This window comes from Lactuca saligna, chromosome 6, assembly GCF_052625555.1.
Source record: "Lactuca saligna cultivar CGN05327 chromosome 6, ASM5262555v1, whole genome shotgun sequence".
NCBI lineage: Eukaryota > Viridiplantae > Streptophyta > Magnoliopsida > Asterales > Asteraceae > Lactuca > Lactuca saligna.
Genome location: NC_136422.1, coordinates 146,718,669 through 146,733,106, shown reverse-complemented (window position 1 = coordinate 146,733,106; position 14,438 = coordinate 146,718,669). Strand labels below are relative to the sequence as shown.

Sequence of the window (14,438 nt, the reverse complement as noted above, 5' to 3'; positions counted from 1 at the left end):
TTATAAGAATCCTCCATCATAATCAATAGTACAAAACAAAGCAAGTTAATCATAGTTATATCGTACTATACATTTGACTTACATAGAGTGGGATTCTTAAACACCACAAAGAAATATACTAAACTATAATAGGTATAGTTAGGGTACATATACATTTCAAACATTTTAATAAACTATAATAGGTATAGTTTATGATCATTTACATAACATACTTGTACAAAAAGGGGGGTACAAATACAAAGTACCGGGTTTTTATACAAAAGAGAGTGCAAATACAAAGTGCCGGGTTTATATACAAAAAAGGGGTACAAATACAAAGTGCCGGTTTTCATACAAAAAGGGGTACAAATACAAAGTGTCGGGTTTATATGCAAAAAAGGGTACAAATACAAAGTGTCGGTTTTTATATAAAAAGGGGTACAAATACAAAGTGCCGGGTCTTTATACAAAAAGGGGGTACCGATACGAAGTACCAGGTTCACTTAAGTTATTTATTATGATATTAAAACTATATTGCACCTAGAACTGTTAGACTTCAACTATAATCGCTGAGCGTACATGTTTGAGTCTTATAAGAATTTTGTCTCGATTGGCCTAGAATTAGTGATGCCTGCCTCATCTCCTGTTCCTTGTTTGGTTGTGGACCTAGGGCAGACCCACTATATTCAACGTTTTATCTAATTTAAATCTTATATAATTTATATACGCTGGACGATTATAGAGGAACTCTACGGGTCATTCTAGGGTTCATTAATGCATCATAAAGGAATATTTCTATTCACACTTAACTAAGAAAATATTGGATTTTCTGGAAATCAAACCATATCGATTTTACAAGGAAAACGGTTTCTACTTCAAACAAAACTCTTATGAACTCACCAACTTCATTGTTGACACTTTTTCAAAACTACTTGTATTCTCAGGAAATCAGTGAAACAGGAAAACTTCATCGCTTTGAGGATGGGACGTTAAACCGTCAACAATTTATTTTTCTCATCATAATGTAATTGCTTTTGAAACATGTAAACATATACTTTGGTGTAACTTTTTCAATTACATATATGGTGGTTGTATTTACTTTGAGCACTATTATATTCGTTGTTGTGATACTGTACATGAAGTCCTCCACCCCCAGACGCTTCCGCCATCCTTGGTTTGGGGGTGTGACAGACTTTGACAGGTTCGTCACTGACACTCATGGATTACTGACCTGATAGGGACGGATCTAGGTGTCAAACTTTAGTTGGGTCAGGTAGACTATTCTGGAGGAGGCACATAAGTCTAGGTTTTTGATACACGCTGGAGCCACCAAGATGTATCAGGATTTGAGGCTAAATTATTGGTGATCGTGCATGAAGAGAGGGATAGCCTGGTATATTGAGAGGTGCTTAACCTGTCGGATATTTAAGGCAGAGCACCAGAGGCCGCATGACAAGTTGCAACCATTGGAGGTTCCCATGTGGAAATGGGAACATATCACTATGGATTTCGTCATATTGTTTCCTAGGACGACTAAGGGTTTCGACATGATATGGGTTATTGTGGACCGTCTAACCAAGATTGCTCACTTTCTAGCCATTCGAGAGAGTTCTTCGGCTGAGAAATAGGCGGATTTTTATGTGCGTGAGATTTTTGCTCGACATTGTATTCCAGTCTCCATTGTATCTGATCAAGGTGTTTGTTTCACATCTCGTTTTTAGCAGAAGTTCCATGAGGAACTGGGGACGAGGTTGAATCTCAGCACTGCTTATCATCCACAGACCGACGGTTAGTGTGAGCAGACCATTCAGACACTAGAGTACATGCTGAAGGCTTGTGTCTTAGACTTTGGTGGGAGCTGAAAGTTCTACCTTCACTTAGCTAAGTTTTCATATAAGAAAAAATGTCACTCTAGTATCGATGCACCACTTTTTGAGCTTCTCTATGGGAGGAGGTGCTATACCCCTGTATGTTGGGGAGAGATTGGTCATAAAGTATTAGGGATGACTGAGATAGTCCTTTAGACATCAAAGCTCATTCAGCAGATTAGACAGAGGTTGCATACAACACAGAGTCGGAAAAAGAGCTACACCAACAAGTGTCGATCTGAGTTGGAAAAGAGGGAAAATTGGGCCCCAATATATCGGCCCTTTCAGGTTATTATCAGTGTTGGCAAGGCAGCATATATATTGGATTTGCCTAAGGAGCTCAACCAAATCCGCAACACCTTCCATGTTTCACAGCAGCGGAAGTATGTGGATGATGATTCAATGATTATTACTTTGGATGATGTTTAGGTGGATAATCTCCTAAAATACATTAAGAGACTAGTGGAAAGCTTAGATCGGAATACAAAGGCCTTGCACAACAAGGTGGTATCATTGGTCAAGGTCTGGTGGCAGCATTGGAAGGGTTCCAAATGGATATGGGAACCCAAGTTAGAGATGCAAGAGCATTACTCAGAATTGTTCACTGCAGCAGACTTCAAGGATAAAGTCTAGTTTAAGTGGGGGATAATTGTAAAATCCTAACATTGAGGTATTTTCAAATTAACCCCCGTTATTATCGATACTTATAGTATTTAGCCCTTGTGTATGATAAAGTTAGCAAAATGGCTCATAGTGGCATTTTTGTAAATAATGGGTGTGGGCACGTACATTGGGCGTACATATTGTACACTGGGCGTATGTGGTACAATTTCAAACCATAATTACTAGGGTTTTGATCCTATTTAAGCTTCCTTATGGCCTCCAAGTGTCTTCTCTCCTTAGCCTCCATTACCTTATTCGACCTCAAAAATAAAAAAAATTTAAAATTTTCAAAAAGAACCCATTTCATCCATAAAGTGTTTACAATACCATTGTTTCAAAAGTATTTTTGAAAATTAGAGTATCCCAAGACCTGATGTCATAAAAACAAGAAGATGTGCATGATCATGCCTTCGTTTTCCTACGATCCTATGAAGTGCTTGAAAGAATGAACTAAAACTATAAGCCAAAGCTTCACGAGTTCCCACAAAGTACCACCGCACAACATAACAAACAAAGCATACAAACATGAGCCTTCAGCTAGACTAGACCACCTCGTAGGGCCCACAACATATCTGGACCACTATACAGGCCTTCGCCCTGACTGGATAGCCTTGTAGGGCCTATAGCCTATCAGGACTTCCCCGAGTATCTTGGCCTTCAACACAAAGCATGACCACCTCAAACCAACCACAATATGTCATCATATGTAATAGATAAACATAAACACGGATCCAACAAATACAGATAATCATACAGATCTATAATCAGCCATATAATATTATAACACTATCCTATAACCAGGATACATTATCTAGTGGTTCGGTATTGGTGTTATCGACCGACGAGTACAGTGAGGGAAACTCATCTCTCAGTTTGACGAGTAGCAAAAAAACACACAACACCGAGTACAACTCCAACACTAACTCTACCGATCACCTGAACAAAAACCTGAGACCAAAGGTTAGTTAATAACCCCAAGAGGCCCAAAATACCCAAACTACTCTTAGGTAAGCCTTGGTCTAAAGGTCAAAGTCAACAGCCAGCCGAGTCAACCCAACCGAGTCCACCCAGTCAAGTTAACCCAGCCGAGCGAACCCAACCGAGTACGTTGGGCCTTCCCAGTTGAATATATAGCATACTCCTCTTGACCAAGAAGTCGAGGGTTTGACCGTATACACGTAACGTATGCACCTGGCAACCTCAACTTCTTATTGAGATCTTAATATATCAAGTCCTTACATCCAAATCCATATTTAAGCCCAAAATATGATTATAAGTCATAAATTTTCCAACTTTATAACTTTGCATGTATAGAAGTGCTTGATACCAACAAACCCTAACTTCATAATCCATTAGGATATCCTAGCACATGCATGGGGAAGAACTAAGAGCCAAGATCATATGTTTATGCTTTTAGACATCTCAAAACTTCTGAGAGGACAACTTATATGGGTTCGAGCATGCCATACTCATAATGTTAAGACTTGGGACCAAAATGCTTCATGAATAAAGAACTAACAAGATCTAAAGAAATGCAAGCCAAGTTCAAAACTTTATACATATTGGAGGTTGGTAAGTAGATGAGGATTCCAGATCCAAAAACTTCTTCAATCTTCAAAGGTGATTCTACTTCCTTCCTTCTCTTTCAAGGTCTCTAAAATGAACACCAAAGGTCAAGAATGCTTAAATAAGGTCATAAGGATGTTACACCAAATGTCGAATGAGGTGATGGAGGCTGATGAGAGAAGTTACTTGGAGGCCATAAGGATGCTTAAATAAGGCCCAGACCCTAAAAATTAGGGTTTGGAATCTTACCACGTACGCCTAACATACGAGCCCACACCCATTATTTACTAAAATGCCACTATGGGCCATTTTGCAACATTTCTCGTACACAAGGGCTAAAAAACAATAGTCTTCATACTTAGGGTTAAATTTGGAATTACCTCTACATCTGGATGTTACAATTCTCCCCCACTATAACTAGACCACTTCATCGAAGTCAGTTATTGTAAACAAATTAGGTAATACTCCCGCATCTCAGACTCGAGTTCCCATGTCTATTCGGAACCTTTCTGCTACTGCCACTGCACCCTTACCAAGGAAACTACCTTGTTGCGCAAGGCCTTTGTCTTTCGATCCAAAATCACCACTCGCCTCTCAACATAGTTTAGGCGATCATCAACCTGAAAATCATCAACATGAACATCCACTGAATCATCAACCATACACTTCTGAATTTGGTAAACATGGAAGGTGTTGTGGGTCTAAAAGAGCTCCCCAGGTAAATCCAATTTGTATGCTACCTTGCCAACCCTGGAAATCACCAAAAATGGCCCAATATATCAGGGTCCCAACTTGGCCATCTTCCTAAAGCATATTACACCCTTCCCTGGTGATACCTTCACTAAGACCATATCCCCGACTTGGAAAATATAGGTTAGTAAAAGATCCTCTCTCTCTCTCTATATATATATATATATATATATATATATATATATATATATATATATATATATATATATATAGGGTTGAGTTATTGTGAGAACTAGAAAAAAGTCTGAACTTGCAAACTCGTAATCAACACATAATTTTTCAACATCAAAAACACAAATCTTCTCCAAATGGTGCGTCTAAGCCATATCTAGGCTAAAAAAAGGATTTGACAATTTTTTTATTTATTTTTGAAATTTGCATGTATGCACAATCAGTAGTTGTACGGACTGCTAATGAGCACAATCAGTAGTCATATTAACTGCGGATGTGCACAATCAACAACCATATAGACTGCTAATGAACAATCAAGAATCCATATGACTGCTCATTGTGCTTATCAGCAGTCCATAAGACTGTTGATTGTGCTCATCAGCAAACCGTATAACTGTTGATTATGCTAATCAACAGTCATACCAAAAAACCAAAGAAAAACTGATATAATTTTTTAGCCTAGATATGGCTTAGAAGAACCATTTTTTAAGAAAATTGATGTTTTGGTGTTGAAAACTGAGAAGTTGATTATGTGTTCGCAACTTCTCACAAATCTTTTGGTTCTCAAAAGAATGTGACTCTCCCTTTCTCTCTCTCTCTCACTGTATGTATGTGTGTATATATATATATATATATATATATATCACAACCATATCTTAAGAGAAAATTTCAATATGAGTTGATTTTGGTAGAGTCTTCGATCCCGATTCAATCATACAATTAGGATTAAACTATCGGGTTAATCGAATTTATGAGTGCATGGGTATTTTGGAAAAACCCTTTTTATTTGAAGTATTTGATTTAGATTAGGAAGTCATCGGCTTGCTTAACAAGTATTACGTATTGATTTAGGTTACTGCTTTCATCATCTAAATAATGACATGTAATCATTAGTTTAGATAAAGATTTATAGCAATAAAATCCTTTGTCACTGTTTTTCCTGTTCCTGCTTTGTTTGGTCTTGGGCATCAAGGTATTACCAGTTTAATACCTTACGCTTGGTATCAGAGCCTAGGGCTCATGAAGACGTAGGGTGGCTGGTTTGAGAGTCGGTTTCAAGAAAATTATAGTGCTTTGCTGCAGGGCAGATGCAACAGGAACTAGGTTCGGTTTAAGGGGGTTGTGGATGTTTTTTAGCGCAAGTTGAAACATCTCAACAAAAGTCCTGATTTCTCTTGATCGGGTTTGTTCTAAGGTAGATAGAGACTAACCGGAGGCACGAAATAAACGAATGGAAGACATTAAAGCGGGTGGCTTTGATTCGGTTCATTTTGCGGGTGACGAAAACGGTAAAGGTGGTCGTGACCTTGTCTTGTTGTTCGATGGAAAAGTGCTCTCGAAACAAGTTTGATTAGGTCGTGGTTGTCAAAAAAGAGAATAAGATGTTGATCGGTAGAAATCAAAAGATAGAAAAAATTGAAGGGTTGTTTCTACATTAATCGTACAACAATGATTAGCGATGAAGAAAGTTTGGCTTGTTCATGATAAGGGGATACCAACGTAGGCGCATGAAAAAAAGGCATGAAAGATCGGTTAAAGGAGGTAGCTTTGGATTCAGTTCGTTTGGCATGCTTGAAAGAAAACGGTGAAGCATGTGGCTTTGATTTCTTGGTTGGTGGAGATGCTTCTTTGAGCAAAGGTGATCAGAACAAAGGAAGAGATTGGAGAAAGAAGGTATGGATATTATGGCGTTGGAAGTTCAAATCGGATGGATTTGGATCTGGCCGGAGAGAGGTCGTGTATCTGAGAAAAGTCTAGATAATAATGAACGCAACAGGATGTCATGTTACATATTACGTGTGTTATAAACATTTAAAAAGGGTATGGAAGACTTTGGATGTGACCGAGATGGAGGTCGGGTGTCCGGGAAAAGTCAGTATGGTTCGGGAAGACGGTGATTCAACACTGTTGTGAATGAGAGGTATGACCAATCCGATTAAATGGGTGATTTGTGGGTTAATCGGATTTATGAGTGCATGAGTATTTTAGAAAAATTCTTTTTATTTTAAGTATTTGATTTAGATTAGGTAGTTGTCTCCTTGCTTAACAAGTATTACATATTGGTTCATGAGGTTACTGCTTTTATTAGTATAAATATGGACATATATTCGTTAGTTTAGATTGAGATTTATAGCAATAAAATCATTTGTTACATTTTTTCCTATTCGACATTTGTTTAGTCTTGAGCATTAAGGTATTACCAGTTTAATACCTTACATAAACGACCTTAGATAAGATTCTGACATTGACAATAACCTTGTTTATTAGTGATGAAACGTGGTTCAATGAAGAAATGGATTGCAATTAGTTGAGGGTCTAATCCTAACTAATTTTAGAATTGATCGTGTATTTGTAGTTGATACTTACATATTCAAACAAAATCTATCTCTTGTAAAACTATTATCCGTTGCTAATGACCAATAATTTACAGAAGGTCGAATTAGATCTAACGATGATACTAATATTATAGGTAGTGATTCTAGGAACTAGCTAGATCTATTGCCACAAACAAAATATTTCATAAATCAGCTAAATGTTTTCTTTTTAATTTAGCATGAGGCACTTTTTGAAGTTGTATGCCATACTAGATGCATGATTCCTTGATCCTAGAGTTTTACATGATTTGATTTTTACTTTTCAGTAAGAAATTAACGAGTGCATATAATCAAAGAACTTAAGCCAGTCAATATATAAGAAACGAGTGCATATAAATAAAGTTCGTGGTCTACTTATATATATGCAAGCCAAGGAGCGAGCGATTTTTTTCCAGGATAGCACTATAGATAACTATGAGCTCATCAAATTCTCTTTTGTTGATAAGCTTATCTCAAAATATTCTCTAGATTTGTGGGTTGCAATATATAATATGTTTACATATAGGGCCGAAACATAAACATTTTGTTAGCAGAGGGGTTTTACTTTAAAATTTATATTCCCTTTTACGATTCGGCTGTGTGTCATCCATCATCATTCCTTTTCGCTTCCAACTTTTACCACCTTAACCGGGCTGCGGTTCACCTGTACCTTTCATAGATCACCTGTGGACCTCACCGGAAAATCTCACTTTCTCTCTCTCTCTAAAATGCCTATATTTATAGGTTGGTGGTGGCATATCTAAATTTCGGTAAGTGTGTTTGAGAGATCTATTACCATTTCACATCTTCTAGGTCACATTTTTATCTTTTTAGTGCTTGTTTGTGGTTGGTGGCAGTGGTTGGTGGTCAGCAGAGAAGACGGTAAAACGATGGGAAGACAACCGTGCTGTGACAAACTGGGGGTGAAGAAAGGGCCGTGGACGACGGAGGAAGACAAGAAACTCATCAACTTTATCCTTACTAACGGCCAATGTTGCTGGCGTGCGGTCCCTAAGCTTGCTGGACTCCGTCGTTGTGGCAAAAGTTGCCGGCTCCGGTGGACCAACTATCTCCGGCCAGACTTGAAGCGTGGCCTGCTCAATGAATCAGAGGAACAGCTCGTTATTGACCTCCATGCTCGCCTCGGCAACCGGTAGCTAGCCTCTCTCTCTCTCTCTCTCTCTCTCTCTCTCTCTCTCTCTCTCTTGATTATCTTATAATTATAGTCTTTTAATTATCCTTTTCTAAGCATTTGCATGAGAGTAAACGTACGTACATACAATTTTCTTTTGATGATGTAAATGATCCTCTACTTTGAATTGAGTCTTATTATATCGATCTACAATTGAAAGTATGGATATTTTTATGTATTAGGTGGTCAAAAATAGCTGCAAGGATGCCTGGACGAACAGACAATGAAATCAAGAATCACTGGAACACACATATCAAGAAAAAGCTCTTAAAAATGGGAATTGACCCGGTCACTCATGAACCCCTTCAAAAGGAAAATGAAGCGATCAAGACATCCGAATCTTCCACTGAAAAACGTTTGCTAGAATCTAAAGATCACCATTCATCACCTCTTGGAAGTGCCAATAGTACCCATGAAAGCTCAGAGGAGAACTCAAGTTCCACATCATCTGAAAACTCCCTACCCATCAATGATCATGAAACTGAAAGTTTGTTTGAAAGCCTTTGTGATGATCAAATGTTGTTAAGTCACCTGTTAGGTGAAAATGAACCTTTGTTCATGGACACATCAGGTTGGGAGTTACCAAACAATGGGCCAAGCTTCAACAACAACGACCATGCTAATGCATTCGCCTCGTGGGATGATTGTGCTACATGGCTATTGGATTGTCAGGATTTTGGCGTTCATGATTTTGGTCCGGATTCTTTCAACGATGTTGAAATTGGTATCCTAAACACGGGAAACAAGTAGAAAGAATTATAATTGCAAATACATATTCGTTTAAAGGAGAAGACTTGTGTTGTTAAGTCCAAAGGCTTTTATATAACAACACCATTCTAATCCTAAGAACCATGGAAGTTACAGGAATTAGGGAAAAATGGTAAAGGGTAAAAGAAATCCTTTAGCCGTAATACATATCACATGTTACTAAGTATCGTGTGTTGTAATTTTAGGCTTATGAAAGTTGTTTTATAAAAAAAAAAAAAATGATATTATATATGCATGTCCAAAGGGATGGATATGGCTAATGAGCATAAATGTCAACTATCAAGAAGTCAAAGGGTCTTTTCGTAAATATAGAATGTGGTTCTTAAATATTTATCTATAGTCCCTATTATTTAGGGTAATTTACATGTTTGGTTCACAATATATTTATTTTAACTCAGAATAATTAATTTTGAACAAAACTGCAGAAATTATCCTTTTATTATACATTTTTTATGGTCTTTTGTCCAAAGCTCAATTTTTTTAGCTTCTTGATCCTTTTAGCTATGTTTCTATATGGAATGGTCTCTCTGAAAATTAAATGATTATTATATCGTTTTATTTTTATTTTTACATTTTTAATATCTAATTTACTATTTTAATAATTAAAACAATAAAAAGGGGACTATACACATCCTATCTCTCTCTCTCTATCTTTCTCTCTCTCTCTCTCTCTCTCTCTCTCTCTCTCTCTCTCTCTCTCTCTCTCTCTCTCTCTCTCTCCAAGTTTATATTTGATAATAACATAGGAACATATTCATACATTCAAGAACAATCAGGAACATCTTCCGCCACCATCACCATTTGACCACAATCCGCCACCACCACCATCTGCCACCTGTATCTCCACTTAATTTTTTTTTACCACTTCAACTCTGCCAAACAATTATCCTAGAAAGTAAACCCATACATAAAATATGGATTTGTTCCTTAGTTTGCCTCTATCTGATGAACAAATTAACATACACGTGAAATCAGATCTGATGAACACACACACACACACAAATCAAAATAGATGAACACACACATGTGAAATCAGATGAACACATATACATGAAAGCAGATAAACATATACACGCATACACAAAATCTAATGAACATACAAGAAATTAGTTTTGGTGAGCACACACACACACACACGAAATTATGAACACACAATAAGAAATCAGATGAATACACACACACACATACGCAATCAGATCTGATGAACACACACACATACAAAATCAGATCTGATGAACACACACGTGAAATCATATAGAATACCTTGGTCCTTGGCTTGATTATCTATCACTTCTCTCAAATACATCCTTATAACTCTCATACCAAACGAGTTAGACTCTAATAATCATCGTTCTCCTTGAATGCTGCACTGAGTCGACCGATGGTCGTGTCGAGGCTTGCCTAAGCTTGCTTCAGTGGACAAGCACATGACACCAGCGGGTTTGGGTATCTCAACTACAACACCAGGTTGCGGTGGAATGTAACATCTAATGAAGGTACTCAATCTTTAAATGGTTAGAATTAAATAATTATGTAAAACCCCAAATTATAAAGGGTCATGTGTGAGAGATAATGTCTCACGATGTGACATTCAGCTGAATTGAGTGACCATTCTTGAGGCTCATAACATGACATATAGGTGTTCACGTCCTGAGATCAGGTTAACCCTAATCCCATGTTTTGTGCCCCATTTAAGGGAAATGGAATGCTAGGGTTTGCACACCCTTAGCCACCATCACCTCCTTTTTTCCAAATCATTTTTAGCCTCCATTAGTCACAATGAATAGCTCATTTAGTGGTGTTGGATCTTTAAAAAGAAGAAGAGTCCTTGGGTGCATCTTTTTTGCCAATCAAGCTCCTTCTTCATCATCTTGAAGCGCTTTTGGACCTTTATGAGTCCTAAAGTTATTGCCTTTATCTCTTATGCTTGTTAGATCTAAGATTTATGCTTCTCTATTCATGGTTGGGTTGGGTAGCATGGATGAGATCCATAAAGTTAGCAACTTTGTGGATCATTAAGGCATTTTCTTTAGTACAACTTTAAAATATGAGGTTTGATGTTGGTTTTAGACTTTAGGCATAAGTCTTGATCACATTTTCTTCTTATTGACCTAGTTAGTGTCCAAGTCAAGCATTGGACATGCGTGACTGAAAAGCTATGATTTTATTGGCCTTAGTGTTGGGAAGACCATTTGGAAAGTTTTAAGGAGTGGTTTAAGGGATTAATAGATTAATGATTAAGGTTGTCCAGAAAGGATCTGACGACGTGAGGAATAGCATGTCACGTCATGAGAAGACAGTATTCATGATTACTTTGTCCGTGTTCGGTCACGACATGATCTATGGGTGGTTACAACATAATCGTTGGCTGAAGTTAACCTTGGTTGACTTTTTTATTAAAGGGTTTTGATCATTCTAACACTTCTATGGTGTACATGCAACCCTATAAACCTTGTATCTATGTTTTCTCTGTTATACATGAAAATATTTAATATTCCAAGGTTTTATCCTAACTAGCATAATATGAACCAACTATACTACAAAAGCCTAGTTAGATAACATACCTTTTGATGAAGCTTGAAGTCTTGAACTTTAAGAGCTTACCCCCAATAGTGTGTAAGCCTCAAGTGGAATCACAAATCACCAAAAACACCTTGGAAACTTGAGAGAACAGTAATCACACTAGAAATTATCCACTCTTGTTTACTCGCACACTAAGGCCATTTCATGTGCCAAGGACCCCTTTATATAGTGTGGTGGATTAGGGTTACATTTATGTAAATCCTAATACTCGTGACCTTTCATTTCCATAAGATCCATGGGTTAAAACTCCATGGAGTTTCCATGCAAACCTAGTCCATTCCAAATAAGCATTATCTCGCTCTATATAAATATAAGAGTCCATATTTAATTAGTTCCTTTTGATCACCAAATTAATTCTTGATCAATAGTAATTTAATAATATGACTCCATATTAATATATTAGAGCTTATAATATATTAATATAAATCATAAACATACTATTCTCAAAAGACTATCCATATAAATTGTTCTGGTGAAGTGCAACCCAAATAGACCATACTACTCTTGGGTCGAGTACATACCAATAATATTTATGGGCTTAGACACCTAATCTAACAGTCTCCCATTTGGATAAGTCTAAAACTATTATTCCAGCATGACTCCAAGATCCCGACTAGCAATCGTAGCTCTTAAAGTTATTGTCGTGCTCTGAACAAATCAATAACGTGTCCATTAGATAAGGTGTCATATATTCCTCCATTCTAGGTATCATATGGATTGAGACATGGATTATAATTATTCTGTCTGTCCATCTGTTGTTTCACGATTTTTGACTTATGACGACCGACTAATTGAACAAATCAAATCAGTCCAGGCTTGGCCATGCGCTTCGGGGTGTCATCACTAAATCATCGAGGGGCCCATATATATCGCTTTTATCCCTTCAAGGGTAAAAGGAATGAATAAACTTCGACTCATATGCTTGTTGTACTACTTGTTGAATCATACACATAGGCACGTTTTATATCATCGAGTTACCATGTGTTTTCGTGCAATCAATGTATAACCAACTCATAGTTAACAACTTATATGTCTAGGTTTGAAGAATATAAGATATTATTATCTCATGATTACTTGTGATAAAATCCATGATGTGAGTCAAATGAGCATGGGTTTAATCCAATACTCAGAACTTATGAGCACTCATGAATGTTGTAGTAACTCTTGCTATGCCCAACATCTTAGACATCTACAAACCAAGTTCATAATAATTTTGCGTTAATACCTACTTCCAACGTATTATCGACTGTGGATGGTTTGAATAACTTAGTTATTCAGGAAGAATAACCTAGTTATTTTGGAAGTCAAAACATGCAAAGTTAAACACAAGAATAATCGAATCCAATATGGTCTCAGAACTTATGAATATAAATAGAACAAATTTTATTTATCACCATATTGATTACACATTATTCATTGTATAATGCTTCAAATTTATCAAATTAATATTTGAATTAAAACGATAGTTGTCCCATGATCCGAGCATGTACACTATGTTTTCTAAACACTAGCCATGCCATACACCAAGTATGCACACTATGTTTGCCCGAACATTAGTTATGCCATATACCAGGTATGCACATTAAGTTTTTCTATGATCTTTACTTTGTGAAATAGATCGATTGAACATAATTCCAATGATTCTCCTTTCACAATCTCAAATCCTTAACGTAAATGTAAGAATTCAAAATTCCTACCATTTACCAAAACCTGTTAGATTTTAAACTTATATTAGATTTTAAACTTATATGCACTGATTATCTTGTGATAATTATGCATAAAGTCACAAAGACTTGTGAACAGTCATTACAGAGCATTCCAATGGAGATCAACTCCATGGAAATGAAGTCTCATATTCAAAGTAGATTACTTTAAACATCCTTCTTGCATTAAATTTTCTAATCTTACATAGATTGAATAACTTCCACCTATGGAGACATTTCCATATTCTCATTTTGACTATCACTTCTGAAGAAGAGTTGCCTCCTTTCAACATATGTCAATATGGTCCTCCCAAAATTAACACTATACTTTCAATTGTCCCTGAGCAACCAATCTTTGGTAAACCTCAAATTATCCTCGAAAATTGCTTAATCATTTTAGTCATATCCAATTCTAGACATTTTCCCCTTTTAACGCCCGCAATCGATCCTATATCCGAAGCATAGGGACACGATTCATGATGTCTCACATAAAGACTTGATTCTAGACTAGTCTTTTGCTACAATATTTTTATTTTCCATGTTTTCATAATTCGACTATGAAGAGGGATGCCTTAAGTTGAGTCATTCCAACATAAAATTCATATATATATATATATATATATATATATATATATATATATATATATATATATATATATATATATATATATATATATATATCCTTGACTAAAGATGATTAAAATCTCAATCTAAGCTTTTAGAATTGAAATGAAGTGTAATTTCCTCTCCCTTAATTATAGCAAAACAACTTTTCCCAATTGAAACTTTTGCTTTCTATAATTAACATTGCTAACTTGCAAAACTTATCATAATTATGATG

General features: G+C 36.5%; 1 protein-coding gene across 1 annotated transcript; it reads left to right on the top strand.

Annotated features, from left to right (window-relative positions):
* The first annotated feature begins 8,137 nt into the window (after positions 1–8,137).
* Positions 8,138–9,626, top strand: LOC145001124 (MYB-like transcription factor ODO1). Its single transcript, XM_078960469.1, has 2 exons — positions 8,138–8,504; positions 8,726–9,626. Exons 1-2 carry the CDS (start codon positions 8,242–8,244, stop codon positions 9,291–9,293), a joined length of 831 nt encoding a protein of 276 aa, XP_078816595.1. The 5' UTR covers positions 8,138–8,241; the 3' UTR covers positions 9,294–9,626.
* Positions 9,627–14,438: the final 4,812 nt, after the last annotated feature.

What these genes read in the sequence shown, in the direction of transcription:
- LOC145001124 (XM_078960469.1), top strand. Translation starts at nt 8,242, where the DNA reads ATGGGAAGACAACCGTGCTGTGACAAACTGGGGGTGAAGAAAGGGCCG. An exon ending in CATGCTCGCCTCGGCAACCG is followed by an intron (nt 8,505 to 8,725) that starts GTAGCTAGCCTC and finishes TTTATGTATTAG; the next exon opens with GTGGTCAAAAATAGCTGCAA.